At 54.4% G+C, this 21,535-nt stretch overlaps 1 protein-coding gene and 1 long non-coding RNA gene across 3 annotated transcripts in view; one reads left to right on the top strand and one right to left on the bottom strand.

The window, feature by feature from the left end:
• Positions 1–9,384, bottom strand: part of LOC114010529 (uncharacterized) — a 60,792-nt gene extending 51,408 nt beyond the window's left edge. For both annotated transcript variants that reach the window (XR_008748967.1, XR_008748966.1), the window contains exon 1: positions 7,850–9,384. This is a non-coding gene — a long non-coding RNA (uncharacterized LOC114010529). The remainder of the gene's footprint in view (positions 1–7,849) is intronic.
• Positions 9,385–15,089: 5,705 nt separating this feature from the next.
• KIAA0040 (KIAA0040 ortholog) lies at positions 15,090–20,838 on the top strand. The gene is given in 3 exon segments (XM_027778545.2): positions 15,090–16,447; positions 17,343–17,407; positions 17,410–20,838. Coding segments are annotated over 3 exon segments (477 nt in total). The 5' UTR covers positions 15,090–16,406; the 3' UTR covers positions 17,781–20,838.
• Positions 20,839–21,535: the final 697 nt, after the last annotated feature.

Genomic DNA, 21,535 nt, shown 5'->3' with positions numbered 1-21,535 from the left:
CTGGGATGAGAGGGCCCAGTTGACACAATGCCATCATTGAGTCTGAAGGACACTCTTGGAGATAACACCCGACCTTCTGGTGCTGTTATATACCATTGCTGGTCCCTGCTCTCACACATGGTACCAGAGTGTTGTCTTTCTATTACCTCGGTGAAACGCAGTTGCTAAAATCTTTTAAAGGAAAGACTTCTACACGTCATGGTTTTCTCCTGGTGATAGCCTAACCCAAGCCTAAGCACGCAATTAGCAAGGATGACATGGTCATTTGGGCCATTGTCCCTTGTTCAAGTTGCCCACATACAAGATACAATTTTCCAGAAATTCATTTTTCATTATTGCCTGATGAATTTTCCTGGACAAAGCTCCTGCCAGCAGTTTCAAGCAAATTTGTGCTTAACGTTGATGCTACAGAGCATCAGAGAGTGTGATGAAGTACAATCTCTCTGCACCCTCCATCAGTGGTTGGGCAAGCCCTTTTTCTGAATTCACTCTCCAACCAGACCAGGTTTGGCCCTTGTCCCCCATCAGCACAGCGCTGAGACTGAATTAAGTCTTGGCATGAAATTCCCAGAAGCCAAGCCCAGATGCTGCCAGTGCTCATCTCACCTTGACTCCAGCACGTGAACCATCACTGGGCTCTGGTGGCTCCTCTGCCATCCAGCTCATACGACCCAGGCTTGCCCCAGAGCCCAGAAAGGAAACTGAAGCCATTACCCAAACCCCACTATCCACTGCGAGATGCCAGCTCCCACAACATCAAGCAGGAGGAAGCACATCATGTCCTTCACCCAGCAGAGCACCACGTGTACCCAGGACCCTCTCAGCCTTTCAAAGCTGCCTCTTATTTCTAACCCCAAAATCTTGGAAGAAAACACCAAGGGACTTTCATCTCTTGCCCAGTTTTGATTTCCCTCTGTTTCCATTCCAGCCAGACCTCCAAGCCCACCATGCACTGCACTAAAACATAACAGAAAAACCCAAAACCAAAAGTTCTTGAAAGGAAAAGCTGCTTTTACTAAAGTGATCCTTAAGACAGCACTTATAAATTAATAATTTGGGGAAGGAGAGAGGCCAGGCCCTCCCAAAGGTAGCTGGGTTTTGGCAGGAGGATGCTGGAAGAGCATCCACACAAAAGTTTGGGAGAAGCCTTTGTTTCTACTGCTTTCCTTTGCATTGCTTTACCATGGGCATCTCAAGGCGTAGTACCAGCCTAAACGCGCTTTTGCCCAGCCTCTTACCTCCTTCCCAAAGCGACGCTCCCCCCAGGAAGCATCAGGGTGCGGACAGCACAGCTTATGCCATCTTCATTGCCAGTGCTGCAGCAGGTGAGGGCTCGAGCAGTGGTGTCCCCACGCTGGGGCAGCCCTGTGCCTGCCACAGGCTTAGAGCAACCTGCTGAAACACAGCAGGAGCTCAAACACCCACCTGGTGCATCACCTCGGTGCCAGCACATGCCCTTCATCCAGACCCAGAGCCACCCTCCTGGGATGTCCCCACCGTCACACCCTGAGGTAACCATCACCCCCTGCCCTGTGGCCCCCTGTGATGCCCACAAGCTCTGACCTTACCAGACACTGCCAGCAAAGTGCCCCCTGCCCCCGCCAAAACCCTTTAACTCCTGCTTACACCGCTAACAGAGGGCTCCATCCCGGGGCCAAGGGAGAAGCCCATCCGTGTTTCTGCCAACCAAGCACCCTGGGATGGCCATCAAACCCAGCTGGTACCCTCCAGGCTCACCTTCCCCCTTCCTTAAACCTGATGGTGCCCAGATGGCGGTGGCAGGTCCTTGCCCCTTCTGGGAGGGGGGGGGGGGGGGGATGTCGGGTAAGGTGGAGGGAAAGACTCATCCCTGGGGATGTGCTCATGCCTGGACCCACCTCGGCACCCAGCCTACAGCTCTCCAGGTCTCAGTGGTTTCTCAGAAGGATGGTGACACGAAGACCTAAACAAAAAAACGAGCAGTCCCTTGTGTACAGGTGTTACCCTGGAATTGTATTTATTACTTTAAAAAAAATTTAGAAACCATAAATAAGAAGGAAGAACGGAGGCGACGAAATCCCTTGGACAGGTTCTGACGAACTCAAACACAAACCAACGCAACCAAATGAGGGGGAAGATAAAAGCAAATAAATGCATAAATAAAATAAATAATATAAATAAATAATATATTAAACAAGCCTCCCCACCCTGTAATGAAAACGTAGCTCGGAGAATGGGATCGACGCTTGTTAACCATTGTTAACTAGTATTTTTAGTCCTGACCGCTCTTAGGCTATGTATAGTTCCTTTTTTTAATGCATTTTCTATACATTAATAAAAGATACCGAAGAAGCGAGCCGTGTGCCTGTCCAGGAGCGGGGTGGGAGCGGGGTCCTGGCGCATCCAAGCCCGGCAGCGACACAGCCCCCCCCGACCCCACTCCAAGCAGGGACGTGCATTCCCTGCCCCTAATCCTTTATCCCACAGGAGAAGGAGCACAGGCGGCTTGTCAGCAGGGATTGGCACGCTCTCACCCTCCTGTAGGACATGCCCTGCCCCAGCAGAGCTCAGATCCTTCTGCATCCAAAGCAGCTGTCCACAGAGGCTTGTTTTTTTGCTCTGCTCTTTGCAGCTGAGCTGCAAGGTGTCGTACAGTCGAGGCAGCCGCCCCAAGAAAACATCCTCCTTGTTTGCAAAGCACAGCCAGAAACACCAACCAGGAGGAATAGAGCAGCTGAGAGACAAATCACATGCCATGTGATAAAAAAAAAAAAAAAAAAAAACAGAGGGAGGAAATTCTGGGGGCAGCCCAGTGTCAGCTGGTGGTGCCATGTCCATCCTTGGAGGTGCTCAAGACCAGGCTGGAGAATGCCCTGAGCAACCTCATCCGCCTCCACGGCTGCCTCAGGCAGCAGGTCAGCTCAGAGGCTCCCAAGACCCACACCCCCCCCCCCCCCCCGCCCCCCCCCCCCCCCCACCCAAACTATTCTGTTAAAATATATAACAATAAAGTGACCCCAAAGTTGGGTTGGTGTGGCCGGTCCTTTAACCACGGTAAGTCAGGGAGCTGTGCTTTGGCCTCAGCCCAGCGCAAAACATTTTGTTAATAAATTTAGCTGCTCCCATGAGCTAGAGAGGCCCTCAGCTCTGCAGCTTGCAGCCAGAGAAAGCAAAGCCACAGTGTAAATGCTCAGAAGCAGAGCAAAACAACCCCAGAGTCTTCAGTTAGAGCTATTCTCCCAATTTAGACAGCAATCTGTTCCCAGCGTGATGGAAACCCCACCAAAAACCAAATTGCAAGGCTATTTCCAGCAGAACATGCTCCCCAGTGGAAAACAACAACAAAACAAAAAAAGCCACGAAAAATGAAAAAGCAATATTGATTTAGCAAAAATCTCTGGGACAAGTAAGAATTTCAGAGGATTTTGAAAGCTGTTTCACAGACAGACTTTATTTAGACCTCCTTGTCTTAAGTTTTCAAGTTTGACACGTAGCCAGGCAGGATGAGAAAGCCCAAAAGAAGCTCTTCCGCCAGACTGGTTCAATATTTTCTAAATTTAAGTTCTAAGAGGCAAAACAGGGGAATTTGCAGCAGTTTCTCAACTTCTCTTTCTTGCTCTGATTCAAAAGAAAAAAAAGAAAGAAAACAAAAAAAAAAAAAAGGAAGTTGTGAGCAGGGGGATCGCCCACCTTGGCCACAGCCACCGGCACAGCAAAACGCCAAGCCTGAAGCCTGGTAGACTCAGCTGTCTGGATCAAATGAACTTTTTCATGTTTGAAGGGAATCAGTGCCATGGAAGACCCTTCAGGCAAGCCCAGGATGGAGATGGGTTTGGGATGGAGAGGAAGGGTTGTCTGCACCAGTGCTTGACATCCCAGTCTCACCATGCTTGGCCAAACAGTTGATCCAATGCAGTGGGTTTTGTTTACGGTCCCTTAGAGGAGGGCATTGCTCTCCATTGTACCCCTCGTGCAGCATGTCTGGGGCCAACTGGGGACCCCAGGACCTCCATTCCTTGCAGAGCACCCCAAAAAATGCTCACCTGGAGGAAACACGGTCTTCCCATTGCAATAACCAGACATGAGAGCTGGGCACGCAACGCTCAGAAGTTGGTACCCAGAGAAGGCAGGCGCATGTGGGACCGCAGCATCCTTCTGGACCATAACCCACCTCCCAAAATCAGAGCCATGGCCCAACTCCATGCTTCAGATGGGATGAGAAAGGGGTCAGGGCTGGCACAAGGTCTTTCCTAAATGCTCCAAGTTTTGACTTAAGCCAGGAAAGTGTTTTGCCCCACCACGCCAACCCCTGGGGAGCTCCTTCCCTGTCACCCATTGCAGGTGCCCACCACTCTCATCGCCCTGGCCCCCTCTGCCCTTGCTCAAAGCCATCTGTATACTCTAGACACAGTCCTGCAGTATCACATGTGGTGGGATTGCACTTTTCCAGCCACTCCAAGGAGCACACGTCCCCAGGGAACCCAGGCTTTGCGCCGGCACACACTGCAGGCAGCCATGCTCCTCTTTGGGCACTTCCAGCCATCACAGAGCATCACATCACCAGCTCCCCCATCTGCACTTTGTACAGAGAGATTTCATCACAGCCCTCTTACCAAAGTCCCCTTCTTGCATGAGCGATGCTGGAGAACTTTGTTCCACCAGCAAACAACAGGAGGGTGTACAAAGGTCCTCAGCAAGGGCGTTGGGCATCCATCCCAAACCTGGAGCTCAAGCAAGGCATTCCCAGCAACACACCCCACAACCTCAGCCCAAAAAACCACAAGGGAAATGCTCAGACAGGAGCAAGCAGCACTGTGGGAGGAGGTGCAACGCCTGCAGGAGCAAGGCTGGAACAGATCAATGAAGGGGCATCCTCGTCCCATGAATTCACAGCTGCTTTATGCCTGGCGGGATGTGATTTTGATAGCACCATCTTTAACATGCTTGGGTTTTAATTCCCCCTCGTAAGCCTGGATGTGCTCATCATCCCTTTAAAACCTCATTCCCATTTTTATATTTTCAACTCCTGTGGCTACAGGCTCTAAAGCTTAATTACGTAGAGTGTAAAAACAAAAATAAATATCTCTTTTAATCAAATCTAAATGCAGGGATTTTATATTTCATTGATTTGTCCTGTCTCCCTGGGATAAGGAGCACTACAGCCATGGCCTTGACACGCAGTAATTTTTCTGCTTCTAAGACATTATAACAATCTTCCCCACCAAAAAAATGTAATCTGCATTGTATACATCATATTTGAGGCAAGATCCTAGCTATGATTAGGGACCTTCTTACAGTGGCATTTCACTCCCACTATTTTGGATTGCCTCCTGCTGTCGGTGGGGATGCTGAAGGTGCGCAGCCCTCCTACAGCACGCACCATGCAATGTATAATAAGCCCACTCATTCCCAGCGACGTAGCTGATCCTCTCTCTCCCACCCAGGTTATCCCCTGGGTGTCACTCCCCCGTGGGCACCAGGGCCTGACACAGCTGCCAGACAGCAGAGTGGAGCACACCAGGATGCTGGTGGGGACACAAGCCACCTCTGTTGCCCACAAGGGCACCTTGTTCCCAGGCCATCCCCTGCGTTTGGTGACATCGCAACAAAAGACGGGTTTGAAGGAAGTAATTCTGCAAATGTTTAGGAGAAAAACCCTCCCCATAAGTGAGAAAAGGGGGGTGGGGGGGTGGGGGGGGTGGGGGGGGTGGGGGGGTGGGCAGGGGAGTGGGAGATCTTTCCAGAATTTCAGGAGAAGGCGTTGGAAATGGGCGGGAGCAGCAGAGAGGACAGTCCTGGAGGAGCATCACTGGCAGCCATTGTCCCCCTGCTCCTGGGGACAGGCTCTGGCCCTCCTCCTGGTCCCACGTCCCCTGCTGCACTCATGCAGAAAGCAGCCAGCACCTGCCTGCTCACCACCTCGTATCGGTTCCTCTCCCGTGACCCAAAGCCACCTCTCCCCTGCCCAGGCGGGACTCTGCCCCTCCAAATAAAGGAACCTGCTCTCCCTCACAGGGGGCAGAGAGAGGCAAAACACCTCCAGGAGAAAGGTCTTCAGTGTGGTTTAACTCTTTGACCCACCATAATTTGCATTTTGCTCTCGGTTCCCTCGCTAGGGAGGGTGTGAGCCCCCCCAAGCCACCCTGCCCAAGCCCCAGCACCCAGCTGCATCCTCCCCACCAAGCCTTGCTAGCAAACAAGATGGGGAGGAGGAAGAGGAAGAGTCTTTGAACTGTGAAGAGCAAGGGTCAAATATTCCCCATCCCCAGGCAGGAGCTAAGCCCCAAGGCAGCGCAAAACATCCCAGCACAAAGGCATACCTTGGCCAACTGCAACAGGGCCACCAGCCAAAATCCTCATGTGGTCCCAAGCCAAGGGACATCAGCTCACTGGAGGTCTCCAGGAACAGCTTCCCCCATGGAAGTGGCTTATGGAGGTGAAGGAGTAATAAAAACATTAAAAAAAAATTAAAAAATTGGCAGCCACTTATCATGAAAAAAATGGGATTGGATCTCCCTGCCCACCTCAGCTGGGCTCCGGGCACTGAGGGATGGCTGCCGATTGCTCCTCAGCATCGCAGGGCTAAGCCAAAGGAAGGACTGCACAGGATGGCACAGCCAGCACAACTGGTTTGTCACCTAAAAATCCACCTTGGCAGATCAGATCCAACACCCATCCGGCATGGGAAACCCCCGGGAGTGGCTGCTCTGGGAGGAGGCACAAGCTACCTCTTCCCACTACTGGGGGCACACGCTGGTCCTCAGGGGGCACTGGGGCTGCGCCCGAGCATCACTTGCTCCTCTGCCTTTGGTTCCCACCTCCCACAACTCCAGCCCTTGGGAGGTGATCCCACGCCCATGCCAAGGGAAGGAGCACCCCCATTCACCAACGAGTTTTTCTTCCCCTGGCCTTCATGTAACTGATCCTTGAGCCATTCCTAAGTGGGAAGGCACCACCCGGCACATCTCCTCACCCCCCTCACCCACCGCCAGCACTGCGCATAGGATTTCCTCAGGAAGGAGTTCCTGAAGGCTCGTGTACACAAAACAATCATCAGCTCTAAACCAAGAACAAGCCCTCACCGGTTCCCTCCGGATCCCCACAGCACACACTGGGACACACAGCCTCCCGCCCTCCCACACGCACGCGGGTCCCCATACCCCATCTTTTCTCAACACAAACACCAAGCAGAACTTGAGGAGGCACCCAAGGACCCCACCTTGCTCCCACCCCAGCCCTTTCTCTCCCCTCAGCACCAGGGAGGGAATCTCCAGCAGACCTGGACCCACTTCAGCAAGCCCAGCTGCACCCAAAGCCGCACAGGTGACAGGTGGGGAAGAGCCACCCCCATAAAACACCCCAGTTTTGAGGCATTTCCCCTAAAAGCAGCCTTTCCCTCATGCAGGACTGCGCCCCAAACCAGCACACTGGCACCAAGGTGGGACCTGGACACCTGAGCCCACCCCAACCCCACGGCTTCCCCCTGCCAGGAGGGGACAGAGCCAGGCAGGCACCAACAGAGGGAGAAGAGGGGATGAAGCAGCAGCCACAGAGCCTGCCAGCCCCAAAATCACCAGCTCAGTGTTTGTTCTCCACCCACCCCCCCCAAGGGTCACCACCCCATCCCATCCCACCCCATCCCATCCTGCTCCTGCCTCCCTGTTCTCCAAAGCCAGAAAATCCATTGCTGCTGCTAAAGCAAATACCAAGGGCTGCTATTTTTATCCAGCACACAACTAGGCGTGCTTTATTTTTGGTATTTAAACTGCAGGCTTTTTTTGTGGGAGGGGGAAAGGGAGGGAGAAAGGCAGAAGCATGGGGGAAAAATGAGAGGAATGTTCCTCCGGGAGCAGAGTTTTCCATTGCTTACTTTAAGCCAGGCTGGCGCCTACAAACGGAAATCGCAACCGGAGAGCAAAGCAAGCAGCTGAGAAGAAAGGTGTGATCACATCTGCAGTCACTTCACATCTCCTCCCATCCCACCGTGCTGAGAAAAAGCCAAATATACCAGCCCTAGGTACCAGCTGGGTGTTACAAGGCAGGAGTGAAGCTCCCAGCTGTGCAATGGGGCAAACTAGTAAATAAATCAGCTGAATCCGATGAAACAAGGGGAAAATAAGAGGGTGGTTTTATTTTCAGTGTAAAATTAGTAGTGTGTTCCAAATAAAATTAGAAATTGAGAGGATGCTGGAGGAAATGGAAGTTATCAGGGGAGCTTTTCAGCATGTGAAAGGTTTTGATCTTGCAAGGAAATGAGGGGTTTCAGAAGGATGGATGGAAAACAGGGGCTGGAGGTAGGATTTTGGCTCAGACCGACATCCCACAATGTGACAGGGGCTTCTCTGGCACGGGCTTACTTGGTTCCTGGTGCTGAGGGGCACCAGCAAGCAGGGAGATGTGTAATGTGGAGCAACAGCTATTCATCAGCAGCTGAGTCACGGCTTCCTCTCGCCCATTAGAGTTTCCGAGAAACAAAGGGCAATCCCCTGGAGCCCAGATACGCTGGATGCCAAACAAAACTAGGAGGTGGTGGGTTCAACACACAAACACACACCCCCGCACCCCCAGAAAGTCCTTTTTCCCCACGCTGCATATGAAGGAGCTGTGGAACTCCTCACTGCAGGAGACATCCACAGGGTCAGGCATCAAAAGGAATTTAGATTCTTTCAAAGCATCTCCTGTGGACCACTATGGGGAAGAGGATGCCGGCTAGACAGGGCCATGGCCTGACTGATTATATTTGTATATACTTGCATTAATTCTAAGTTTCTTCAAGTCCATCCAGTGCTTCCCAGCTTGGTTTAATGGTGTCACTACACTCAATGGCATCAAGGCTCCCCTTTACAGGTAGGAGCATCACGGGAGGTTTAAATGCTGAGCTCAGCGTTATCAGTGCCCACCGGCTCCACCACTTTGCCACAATGCTCCTGCCTGAAGCCAAGTGGATGCTGAAGCACTGTGCTTGGAAGGGCCCCCAAAAAGCCAGGGAAGGTGCCCAGGCTGGCAGCTCCTCCCTTGTTGAGGCCTCTGCCAAATTAAATTAGCGACAAGAAGGCGCCAAGCCCCAGCGGGGCTGTTTGCCCAGGGAGCAAAGCAAACCTCCCAGCCGCCACAGCAGCAGCTCTGCTGGGGATGGGCAGGGCTTTCATCACCCCAGCCCTGGACACCCCTGAGCCTGGTGCCTCTAATGATACAATATTTCCAGGCAATCCTATTAGGCTGGTTTCAAAGGTGACGTTACGCTGCCTGGTGCTGTGGAGTGGCTGGGTGGCTTCTCGTGCATGTGCTGGGAAGGCTGTTTCACAGGAGGGTTTGGTACCTGCAAATGAGGGAACTGCCACAGCTCTGTGAGGGGGGGAGCTGGGATGGGGTGAGCTGGGATGGGGTGAGCCGGGATGGGTGAGCCGGGATGGGGTGAGCCGGGATGGGGTGAGCATGGATGGGGTGAGTGGGGATGGGGTGAGCGGGGATGGGTGAGCCGGGATGGGGTGAGCCGGGATGGGGTGAGCCGGGATGGGGTGAGCCGGGATGGGGTGAGCCGGGATGGGTGAGCCGGGATGGGGTGAGCCGGGATGGGGTGAGCCGGGGTGGGGTGAGCATGGATGGGGTGAGCCGGGATGGGGTGAGCCGGGATGGGGTGAGCTGGGATGGGGTGAGCGGGGATGGGTGAGCCGGGATGGGGTGAGCTGGGATGGGGTGACCTGGGATGGGTGAGCATGGATGGGGTGAGCCGGGATGGGTGAGCCAGGATGGGGTGAGCTAGAAAGGGATGAGCTAGAAAGGGGTGAGCTGGGATGGGGTGAGCCATGAACATGGTGCAAAGCCCAGGGATCTCCATCCTGTAGCATAAAAACTGAGAAAAAAGTTCCTGGCACTAACAAGCAGTGAATCCTTATGTTAAAAGGGTTTGGTACTTCCCGCAGCACATAAACACCTTGCCAAAGGCTACCAGGAGACACTTGGCACAAGCCGCAGCCTGCAATGGGGGTCTCTCACTCACACACCCCCCGGCCCCAGCAGCAGGATGAAGGCAGCAGGAGGGAGGCCAGCAGAGGCAGCCGGGGCTGGCAGGCACCTTGGCTCCATCCCTCCTCTGCCCCTCTTTTCTCCTATTCCCACCGTGACTGTGCTGCTGGCACTGCCGGGGCACGGGGCTATTTTCCAGCAGCCTGGAAGGGTCGGGCAGCCCCAGCTCCCCCAGCCCGGTGCCTTGGCACCAGGACCCAAGGGGAAAAGCAAAGCCACCGGCTCTGGAGCGGGGAGGAGGGCGAGGAGGGCAGGCAAGCACGGGGTTTTTGTAATCCAGAATGATTCAAGCCAGGCAGAAAAATTCCAGCAAAACATTTTTCTAGTTGTGGCTTGCCCAGCTGTCAACATCACAACGCTGCACAGAGCCCGCTCAGCCCCAGACTGGGGAGCACTGGGAAGCCGGTGACTCCTGGCATCCCTCAGGATGCTCGGAAGCAAGAGGGAGGGAAAGCAGCATGTGGAAGCTGGGGCGGCGATCCACGCTGAGCCAAAATCAAATTTTGGGAATATCAGAGCCCTGCACAGGCTGGAGCGGCTTCCTGGGGGGAAAACATCACGTACAGCCCCCATGGGTGCCCACTTTTATATTTATATTTATATTTATATTTATATTTATATTTATATTTATATTTATATTTATATTTATATTTATATATGTATCTATAAAGCACCCTACACTATACTGATAAACACCCTTTGGAGCCACTCGAGGGCAGAGGTGGGGCAGGACTCGGCCTCTCGGTACTTCAGCACTTCGCTTTCCAACCAATTAAAAAAAAAAAAAAAAGCCACCAAACTGTGCCCTGTGCCCCGCGCCCGGCGGAGAGCAGCCCCCCGGCGTGGGGGGGGGGGGCCTCCCGGTGTGCCCCCCCCCCCTCCACCGCTGTCCCCGCTGCAGGGGCGTGGGGTGGCACCTCCCTTTGGGACACGGGGCTCTGCCCTGTCCCTAAAAGCCCCCCGACAGCATCGGCGCCCCGCAGACCCCACCCCCCGCTGCCCCCGAAACAGCTCCTGGGGAAACCGCTGCCGCAGCCCAGCCGCCCCCCGCCACTGCCCAGGCCGGGCTTGTACCCCCTCCCCATTGCCGCCGCCCCAGACTGAACAACCCCAGCTCCGGCAGCGCCCGGCCGCGCCCGGGGCACCCCCGCTGTGCCCCCCCCACACCCCGCGGTGTCCCCCCACCCCGCGGTGCCCCCCGGGCTCCCCCCTCCGGCGGTGCCCCCCCCCCCGCTGCGCACCCCCCCGCTGTGCCCCCCACCCCCGGCGGGGGCGCGGGGCCGGGAGCCCCGGCGGGGCGGGCGGGGGCGGGGGCAGCGGGACGGGGCGGCCCATTTCCTCCGCCGCGCTGCGGGCCGGGCCGGGCGGGCGCCGAGGTAGGTTGGCCGGCCGGGGTCGGGGCGCGGGGGGGGGGTCCCGGGGGGAGCCGCAGCGTTACCCTGGGCGTTGCGCTCCCCCCAGCAGCGCCGTTCCGCTGTGCGGGGGTTGAAGGCCACACCATTTGCTTAACGGGCGGGGGGGCGCTGGGGGTGGCTCCGGGCGGGGGCAGGTGGGGACAGCGGCACTTGACGGCGCCGAGGAGCAGCCGGCTGCGGGGGGCCACGCCAGCCCAGCGCAGGGGTGCGGGTCAGCAAAGCTCGAGGTAAGGCTGCGCCAGCGGGTGCTGCTGCGGGGGTCCGCTGCCCCCCGAGCCTCCCGCAAGCAGCGCTGTGGGCAGCCCAGCCGCGGAGGGGCACGGGTGGGCGGCCGGGGTACCGCGCTGCCGGTGACAGTGTCGAGGGGGTGGACGTGGCCCAGAGGGGCGCCCGGTGCTGTCGGGGTGATGGGGGTGATGTCGGAAGGCAGAGCTGGCCCGTACACCGAGGGCGGCCATCCCGCCGGCGTGCGGATGGTGTCCCAGAGGGCTCCAGGCAGCATTTTGCAAAATACTTTCACTTTAACCCTCTTACCCAGCACTCGGAGGGGTAGTTTTCCAACTCGCTCCCTTTAGGGGACGAAAGCATCGCCGCACGGCTTCTGGCTGGAAGGTCTGACGGCGGTGGGAATAAGACGGAGCTGTAGTTGGTTTTGTTTGCTGGGGGATAGCTTTTGGTGTTTGGTTTTGAACGTTTGAGGAAGGTCTCTGGAGCCTGCTGCGAGTTTGGAGAGACCGGCAGCAAAACTCGTATTATTCACCGTTTCCGAAAGAGTAACATGCAATCCCAGCGCAGGAAACTGCTCACTCCCAGTGTCAGCTTTCATCCAGTTTTCCTTTAAGTCTGCAGGTGCAAATGGGAAAATAGATGTCACTGGTGTGCATGCATGCGTAGCTGTGTCTCTGCTAGTTGTACCAGAGAGTGCACAGGCTCTGAGAGAGAAGTTAGCCTCTCCTAGCTGGATCCTGAGCTATCACTGCCAGCAGAAGTGGGTACAAAGCTTGATACAAAGCAAATAACAGAAGGAAACGGTCAAGTTGAATATTGTGATTCCTGCTTTGCACCACGTAGCATCAGTTGCATGAAGTGAGGTCTCACCAGAAGATCCGGTATGGTCCGCATTAAGGAAACGGGGGCAGCTGCAGGTCAGATGCTTTTGTGTTACCACGGCAAGTCCCAAGCTGCAGCTGAACACCAAGCGTGGGGGAGTTCAAATAACCTAGGGGTACACGGGGTCAAACCCCGCAGGTCATGGGCTGTCAGTTGGTTGTTCTCCAGAGCTGCCCCCTGCTTCAACATGGATGCAGGGAGAAGCACCTTAGAACAGCCCCGCTCCTGCCTGAGCCAGGCATGTCAGCCAAGAGGAGCAGCTGAGCTTTGTTAGGCTGGAGGGAACTACACACAGATGTAAGAGCCAGTTGAGGGTTGAGCCTAAAGGACTTAACTTGCAAAATCAGGTCCTAAACCACCTCCAGCTCTCTCCCCTCTGCCACAGTGACCCTGCATAACAGTTTCTAGCTCTATGCCCCCTGTTTCTAGCAAACTGCAACTTTTCTGCAAACTCTACCTCCATCCCCAGCTGCTGCGGTCGCTCTGCAGCGCACAGGATGTGGGCAAGCCAGCATTGCCAAGGCAACCCCTCTGTTTTGATTTCCCCATGCTCAGGCTGGCAGCCTTTACCCCTCCAGCCCAGCCAGGCAAGCCGTGCATGCCGATGGTTTGTGGTGCCATCCCAAGCTGGCCCTCCAAAGGAGCTTGTTTTCCACCCACGGCTGCCTGTAACTCCAGAGGAGTGGCAGACGATCCCCACCCTTGAAAACCGGCTCTTGCAGAGCCAATGTGGATTAAAGAACCTTGTATTGGACGCCCAACTTCGATTAAAACTTACACAAGACGTGCAAACCCCAGCCATGTAGAGCTGCTGTCAGAAGAAGCCGTCCATCCCTGGCCACAGGATTTCCCGAGCAAGTTACCGTGTCAGCTTTCCCCTGACTCGCTGCCAGCACCGGCTACCCAAAAACAAAGAGCTCATTTAGCAGGGTGCTCGGCAGCCCTCCCCGAGATGCTGCCCTGTCTCCCAGTGCCTCCCTGGGCCTGTTTTTTGGTCCCATATCTTGACCCAAAAAAACAGCTGACCTCCCAGCTGTGGCAACACGTGCATTGGGCACACGGTTCACACCCGTCATGGACCACGGCACGGACGCAGCTCTCCCTGTTCGTCCCCTCTCCAAGGGGAGACGTTGCTGTTGCACCACGCTCAGTGGCAGCATGGATTTTTCCTAGATGCAGCTCCCCACTGTGCACACAGGCTTTCAGCTGGTGATGGCCTTGGGTAACCCCTCTGCCCTCGGAGCCACTGGCTCAAAAGGCACCAGTTTTTCTACTTTCCCCTCCCCCCTGCTTTTTTTTTTTTTTTTTTTTTTAATTAAACTGAAGAACCCCTTTATTTAGCGCACAGGCATCCCTTCATCTACAAAACAAAAGGCGACGCACACACCAAAAAGAAAAGGCATTTGAAAACCAGCTGCATAGCTATGCTGAAAGGTGGCCCCAGGATTTTGGCGCTGCTTGGTCAGGGTGGTAGCAGGTACCTCTGCCTTCCCCTTGCCAGGGACACTCGGCCACATCCCTGCTGCTATGGGATTGCTCAGAGCAGCCACATGTCCCCAGCTGGGCACTTCCCAGGACAAGCCTCTAGAGCGCATTCAACTCCAGTTTAAAGTGGAAACATTTCAAAGGACTCTGCTCCCTGGGTTGTTTTTTTCTCTCTCTTTTTTTTTTTTTCTCTGCAAACAATTAATTACAAGTTTAAAAGGAAGTTCCAGCCCTCCTTCCCTCCCCAGAAGTTTAGAGGCAATAAATATAAAGCAGCTCAGCCCAGGAATAAAATTGTACATCCTGTTTTGTCTGAAATTAAAGGCGGTTGTTGTTTTGGGGTTGGGTTTTTGTACTTCTTTTTTGGAATGAAGTGTATCCTAGGCGTCCAGTATTCCTGCCTGGATAATGAGCTGTCAGGATATTTATGGATAAATGGCAAACCTGCATCACACAGATGATTCAGGCTGAGGAAAAGCTGCTCTGTTTACTTGTGTTGCAGTTTAACCTTTACGACAGCTGCCCCCAAAAAAGGCCTTAGCAAGGAGGAAGGCTGGGACAGGAGCAGTCTTCAGAAGCCGCTGCCCTTTGCTTGTCATGCCTGCAGGCAGCAGAGAGCTGCACCCAGAGAGCCCTTGCTTATCTCTCCTGTCAGCAAAAGCAGATCTGTAACCTCACTGCCGGCCCTGGGCAGCGGGTAGGAAAAGGGTGGAAGGGATTTCGGTCTCTGAGCCTTCAGTGGTAGCCTGTGATTTCTCAGGTGGGGACTGGACATCACTGTCCTCTGCCGGCTAAGGGCATGAGGCAAGGCAGGGAGCAGCCAGTTTCCCAAGGCCAGCAAGTTGCCCAGTGGCAGAGGTAGGGTAAAAAAGGCTCTTCTGTGTCTTGCAGCACCATCCCTCCCTCCTGGGTGCATGCCTGGCATCCCCCCCCCATCCTGCTTGCCTACCTCCAGAAAAAGCCCCACCACAGTCCTTTTTTTTTGTCTTTTTGTGTTTGTTTTTTTTTTTTTTAAATTCCCCTTCTAGCAAGCAGAAACTGGAAGATGCAGCAGACTGGAAAAAAAATCCAGCAATAAAAGATTAGCTTCAAACATCTTCACTTAGCCAAAGCCCAAACCACCTCCCAAAGTGCTGCATTTCATTTGGTAAATCTCCAATGAGAGTTTTTCAGAAAGGCACCCACAGAAATTCATACGCCTGTTTTCATCACATTTCCCGTGCACGTGTTCGAAAGAAAAAGCACCAGCACCAGCTAATTGGGGCCAGCTCAGCTATGCTCTCGTGCATATCGAAACAATACATTTATAGCGGTCAGTCTGTTTCTGTGAGAGGCAGGGAGGATAAACCCCTTCTTTTAATAGGATCTAAGCACTTGTCCAGAATTCCCCAAAAAAGCCCAAACTGAGAGCTCAGCATCTATGCTGAAGGACATGGCTCTTGGAATCCTGGCAATCAGGTCTGAAAGCCAGTGGCTGGGGGCAGCTGGGGAAACAAGACCCCCCATACAGCTTTGTAGGTCCCAGGACACTGTTTCTGAAGGCAGGTTTTTCCCTTGGGAAACACCTATCTGGGGGCTGCCCACCAGCTCCCGCCTTGGCAGCGGCACAGGGGCTATGGTTAGGTTTGGGTGGGACTTGCGGTTTCTTTTTCAGGCAAGGCTGGCAGCTTGGTTCGTTAGGAGGCAGGCTGTAATTGCAAAGTGAGGCAGGAAGATACGCAGTGGCACCAGCTGGGTGAAGCAGAGCATCCCAAAACGCTCGGTGCAGGAAAGCATCCCTTAGCAGGTGCCGCAGCAGAAATAATCGTGATGCAAAGCAAGGAAGGATGCTATAGAAAGGAGGCTTTAGCTGAAACCAGCCTGGGTGCTCTTCTCATTCATCTGGTGCTGGGGCTCTGGGAGAGCTGCCAGAGGGAGAGCCGAGGAGTTGGTGGTCACAGGGGACAAGTGGATCAACTGCTCCAGGACACCTTTGGAGCTCAGGCTGTACCTTTTAAGTTTTTATTACATGGAAGCATTGGCTTTTCTTTTCCCATGCCTCAGTTTCCCCTCCTGTGCACACGGGGATTTTGCATTCCCTCAAGAGGCTACACGGCTTGAATCCCAAAGGCTGACAAAGACGCTGATGTAAAAAGCTGAGCAAGGGTGAAACACGGTATTACAGCTTGATGTTGCCCCTGCCAGCTCTTCATCTGTACAACCCATAATTTAGCAAACCTCATATTGAACCAGAACTGCAAACTCACAGTACAAAGCCCCCTGCCCTACTCAAAACCCCCAGGAGCTTTGCCTGGCCCCAGGAGAGCAGGAGGGCTTCCCTGGGAGCCCTGCCACTCAGCAGCACCTCTCCCTCCCTGAGGGAAGAGGAAAACCTTACGTCAGGCTGCAGAAATGCTCCTCAGCCCTACCCAAACCCTTGGAGCAATTCCCAGGTGAGGCACGGCACCGGCTTTTCCATCCCCAGCCAACCCTCGTCCTCCCCCACCGCTGCCTTTGTGGCCAGCCCTGGGTGCATGGAGGCAGCCCTGGGCACCAGGCTGGGGTCCACCCACTTGCCTATCACCTACGAGTCACACTGACCATAGTCCCCATCAAAAATCCAGGCTGTTTAACCACAGCCCCCACCCCAAACCTGCTGGCAGTGCCCCGGGTGCCAGAGCGACAGGGCCAGACCCCCGTGTGGTGGCTGGGACAGGCACACCTTGCCTCTGCGCTGCCCGAGCACAGGGCAGTGTCCTGCCCACAGCAGCTGGGCTGCCTGTCCCAGACCGTGAGAAATGGGCTGTTCAAATGAGACACCCCATCCCAGGGTGGATGGGAGTAAAGAGAGACCTGTGACATGTCAAGTCCCAGTTCCGATGGCAGCAGAACTGCTCTCTGTGGTGCGGTCCCTTGCAAGGTGGACCAGGCAAGTCCTTTCCTGGACAGGAAAGCTCCTGCAGACAATATTTCCTCTTCTAAGAAATAAGCCCTACAGAGGTCTAATAAGAGCTCCGTGTTGTGGCTGCCAAGCAAGGGTTGAGCTATATGTCCAGAGGGGCAGAATTTGTGCTTGGCTAGATGACAAGGCATGTAGGGATGCTCAAAGCCCTCCTTGCCCATCCACACCACCACGAATGAACCCCAGAAGAGGTTGACAGGCTGTGTTTCTCAGATGGGGACACCCAAAAGGATGTGGCTGGCAGCATGGCCTGTCCCTTGTGACCCCAGACCTCTCCAAGGCAGCAGACCTTTCATCCTGCTGAGGCTTTGGCTGTGCTGGCAGCTCCATGGAGAAAATTGCTGAGGGAGCAGGCACCTGATCCGTGTGGTTTCCTGTCTTTGCAGGCACCATCCAAGGACATTTGTGGAGCCCACTAGCTGCTTACAGAACGTATCCCAGGGGGCCTTCAGGTGGAGAGAGCAGCACAGGCAGCCTGCCCAGGAGCCAACATGGAGCAGAAGATCAGCTCTTTCTTTAATTCCATCTTGGAGCTCATCCGTACCAAGCACGAGGAAGGTGTCTTCAACACTGTCTGCCTAGCTGTGCTGATGGGTCTGCCCTTCGTCGTCCTCATTGCTTTCATTTTCATCTGCTGCCACTGCTGCTTCTGCAGCCGAAAGGGAGAAAGCAGGAAGAAAGGTGGCCCCAGCAGCAATGGGCAGCTGCACGCCGAGAGGAACAAGAAGAAAAAGAAGAAGAAGAAGAAGGATGAAGAGGACCTGTGGATCTCGGCTCAGCCCAAGCTGCTCTTGCTGGACAAGAGACCCTCCTTGCCCATCTAGCAGACAGGAGGGCATTCAGGCCCTCCTCTCTGAGATGCCACCAGTCCTTTCAGCTGTGCACTAGGAGGGACGAGGAGATGCCAAAGCTGCTGCCACTTTATGGTGACTTTCAAAAGAGGCTGAGCCCAGCGGCTAACCAGCGTGTTGAAGGGCCAGCAGAGAGCAAGGCAGTCAGGCGCAGGTTTATGTAAGCCACTTCTGCCCAACCATGACAGCATGCCCAAGGGCAGAAACCCCGGCAAAGGACAGGTGTGCATGTGGACACGTGCCCTGCTGAGCATGCAAGGGTATCCTGCCACCGGGCCATACGTACCTCCTGCCATGAGCACAATGCATGCACCGGGCTGGCACGCAGTGAAGCGGGTGCGAGGCTCTCCCTCTGCACTCATATGCAAGCACACGCACTGTGGCGCAGGCAAGGGTGTGGGGGACCATGTGCACTCAAAGACCGAGCCACCTGCTTGCTCCCCCTGCACAAACACGGAGGGCCGCATAATGAAGTGAGCCCAGGCATGCCTCATTCGCTTGCCCGGCCGCGAAGATGGCACAACTTGACTGTCTAGGCTCTGTCCAAACTCAGCTCACGCTGGAGATGCAAAGAAAGCTGAGAGCAGCTACCCCACAGCTCAAAGATGTGCCATCTTCCCGGCCATCAAAGGCAACTGAGAGCACCTGAAGCCAGATGCCCTCAGCCCAACCTTAGAGACCTCAAGACACCACCTTAAGGCAGCAAAGCGGAAGGATGCATTGCCACCCAGGTGAGAGGCAGGGAGGAGAGAGAAGGCTGCAAGACCGGCCCTTTTGCACCAGCACTTAAGAAGACAAACCTTTCTTGAAAGACTGTTTTATACAGACTTGCCTTTAAAGAGCCCACCACGCTACTGCAAGAGTGGAAACGCAAGCTGAGGCTGTGTAAAGGCTTAGCTATGGGCATTAGAGTTATTTATTGAATGACTACTAAAGAAGAACAGGACCAAAGGCCCCTCTGTTGTGGGGCTAGGCACACTGAAGCGGTATTGAAGCAGCAGACACGCTCTCCCAGCACACTCAGCCACCCCCTCTCCCTGCAGCCCTTGTGCCACGCATTAAACACACGCAGACCCACGAGCATGCGCTGCTGCAGGCTGATGCCATGCGGGCAGCTCTGTATGCTGTGCAGAGGGCTTTGGGAATGGCTGTCAAGCCTGCCTGCTCTGGGATTTGGCATGTGCTGTAGGAGCAGAGGCGGGTAAAGTTCATGCCCACAGTCATCCCTTACTCAGGGATGCAGCGTACAGCTGGACTCTGCACCCCTCTCCATCCTCATCTCCCTTGGATGCATGACGGCTCAGCCAGGCAAAGCAGCTAGAGACCACACACAGCTCTCACCCCTACTCTGGTTTTAACCTTCTGCTTCCCCTAGGGCTGCGTGCCCAGCCTACCTCCCAAGGAGCTCAGGGTCTCTGCCTCCCCACTCTCCACCCCGCCAGGCTTTGTCTCCCCCAGCTTGTTTTGCCAACGAGGAGTGTGCGCGTGTGATGACAAGCCCCATCACATCTGGGTTTTGCCCAGCATCTGTACACTGGATGTTTTCCTCCCGTTTTCTTCCAGTTCCTCAGAGCTGCTGGAGCAGACCAGAGCTACCAGCCAGAGCCAGACATCTGGGGGGACGAGCAGCCAAATCCATGTGAGCAAGCCTGGATGGAGCTGCTGGACACAACCGCTTCCACCCCAGGCAAGGACAATGCCACCTTCCCCTGGCTCCCAGGGCACGTGCCACTGCGGGGCAAAGCCACCAGTTAGAAACAGCTGCCTGTGCCACCCAATCTCAGCACAGCCTGTTTTGACCCATGCGGAGAGGGTGGTAATATTAACATCACGTCACTTCACGGGGTTTGGCTGTGTGTGGCTGTGCTGGTAACAGCCGGGAGGCCAGGCTCCTCCTTGAACAGCCCCTTAAATTGACCCCATATGTGCCTTAATTTTCCAGCTTGCTTTGTTACCATTGAAATAAGTAACTCCCTCCTCCTCCAAAACATGAAGCAATATACAATGCTATAAAAAAATCAGGATTTGCCACAGCTAATCCTAGAGAGAAACATGCAAGAATAGCGCTGGTCTCTGTCCCAAACCCCTAGCCCAGCCAAGACCCTGGAGAGCCAGCACTATATTTGTAATATTCCTTCTTCCTTCCCCGCATCCAGGTACTTTTCCCAGCCCTCCTACCTCCACGCTTACCAGGTGGGCAAAGCAGCCTCCCTGCCCAGGCAGGTGTTCCTGCTGCAATCCAGAGGCACCGGCAGCCCTGGAGGAAGGGCGGCGCTGCCTGGAGAAATAAAAAAAATAAAATATCAGAGCGAAGGGAAACACGATGGGAGGTCAGAGGCATACCCAAACAAGCAGAGGCACGGAGGCAGGCAGCACCAGCAGAGTACAACCTGCCTGGTGTGGAGCTGCTGGGCTTTGCGCAGCTCCCAGCAGGAAGGTCCTTCTCTGGAAGGGGAAGCAAGTAATGTTAGGTGAGAGCAACCAATTCCTACCAGAACTAGAGAACTGTCAAGAAAACGTGTGTTGTGTTGCATGCAACACGTCTGATCCAGGCTTTGGGGAGTTCAGAGTCAAGTCTGAATTTCAGGAGCTCCCCAAAATCATTCAGACCATCCCAGGGCTGGGCAGGGCGGGACTAGGATACAACCCTACCCTGATCCATCCGACCAGTGGATGGTCTGAGCCTCTGCACCCTGTAAAGCACGCGGGCCACCTTGCTCGAGGGGTGCTGGTTTAGCCATACCACGCACTGAATAAGCTGCTTCTTGAGACAAAAGCAAAAGAGCAGCAACAGCCTGAGGTGCACCAGAACCCGCCACCCATCAGCAGCAGCAACCCCACCCAACCCATGCTAACAAGGCAGCAGGAGACGCATGGTACACAAACCCTGCTGCATGGGTCCCCACTCTCCAGCCACCGCACTGCCTCCCCACAACTGCATTTCAATATCAACCTTTTATTTTCCCTAAACAGTTCACGTAACAGGGGGAAAGATAAACCAAAACAAATTTTTTGGTTTTATTTTTTTTTTTTAATAAAAAGAACCCAAAAGTAAATGACTCAAACTGCAAACAAATGCTGTGTCTCTAGTGCTCAGTCGTGTGTTTATTTTCCTGGGGAAATCTTTCTTGTATCTGCATCCTGGCCCTAGATAAGACACAGGGAGAGCTCGGCGGGCAGAGGCTGTGCAGTCTGCCTGCAGCCAGCTGTGCAGCTCAGAGACATTTTCTTAAAGAAACAGCTTAGTTTAATAAAATTTAATGGTCTTGCCTTGTTAACGAACTCAGCCAAGCTCCTCTACCCAAGGGCAAAAAGTAGCAGGAAGAAGAAAAGCTGTGTTTGTGCACTGCAGGAGGTGGGCTGCAGAGGAGTTATTTTAACTTGCAGAGGGTCAACAGCACAGACTAGTTAACCCCAGTTGGTTTTGATCAGACAAGTATTTCACGGTGTCTGCAGCTTCTCGCAGCTGCCTGCATTGGGTAAGTCGTAAGACCAGGCACACACCACTACTGGGCAGAGCTTTCCAAGTCATGCACCACTGAGGTCTCCCTCCACAACGGCAAAAAATAAAAACCTGCTTCTCACCTGGGTGATGCACCAGGCTGCACCTTGCCTACAGAGCTGAGGCTCTGGAAGAGGCTGGTGGTATGAGGCATGCAGGACCACAGCAGCGAGCAGCTAGAAATGGCAGACACACACTTTTGGGGGGAAGGAACGAGCAGTGTGCC

The sequence above is a fragment of the Falco peregrinus genome, chromosome 10 (genome assembly GCF_023634155.1).
Source record: "Falco peregrinus isolate bFalPer1 chromosome 10, bFalPer1.pri, whole genome shotgun sequence".
NCBI classification, from domain to species: domain Eukaryota; kingdom Metazoa; phylum Chordata; class Aves; order Falconiformes; family Falconidae; genus Falco; species Falco peregrinus.
This window is presented reverse-complemented; position numbering and strand designations above follow the sequence as displayed.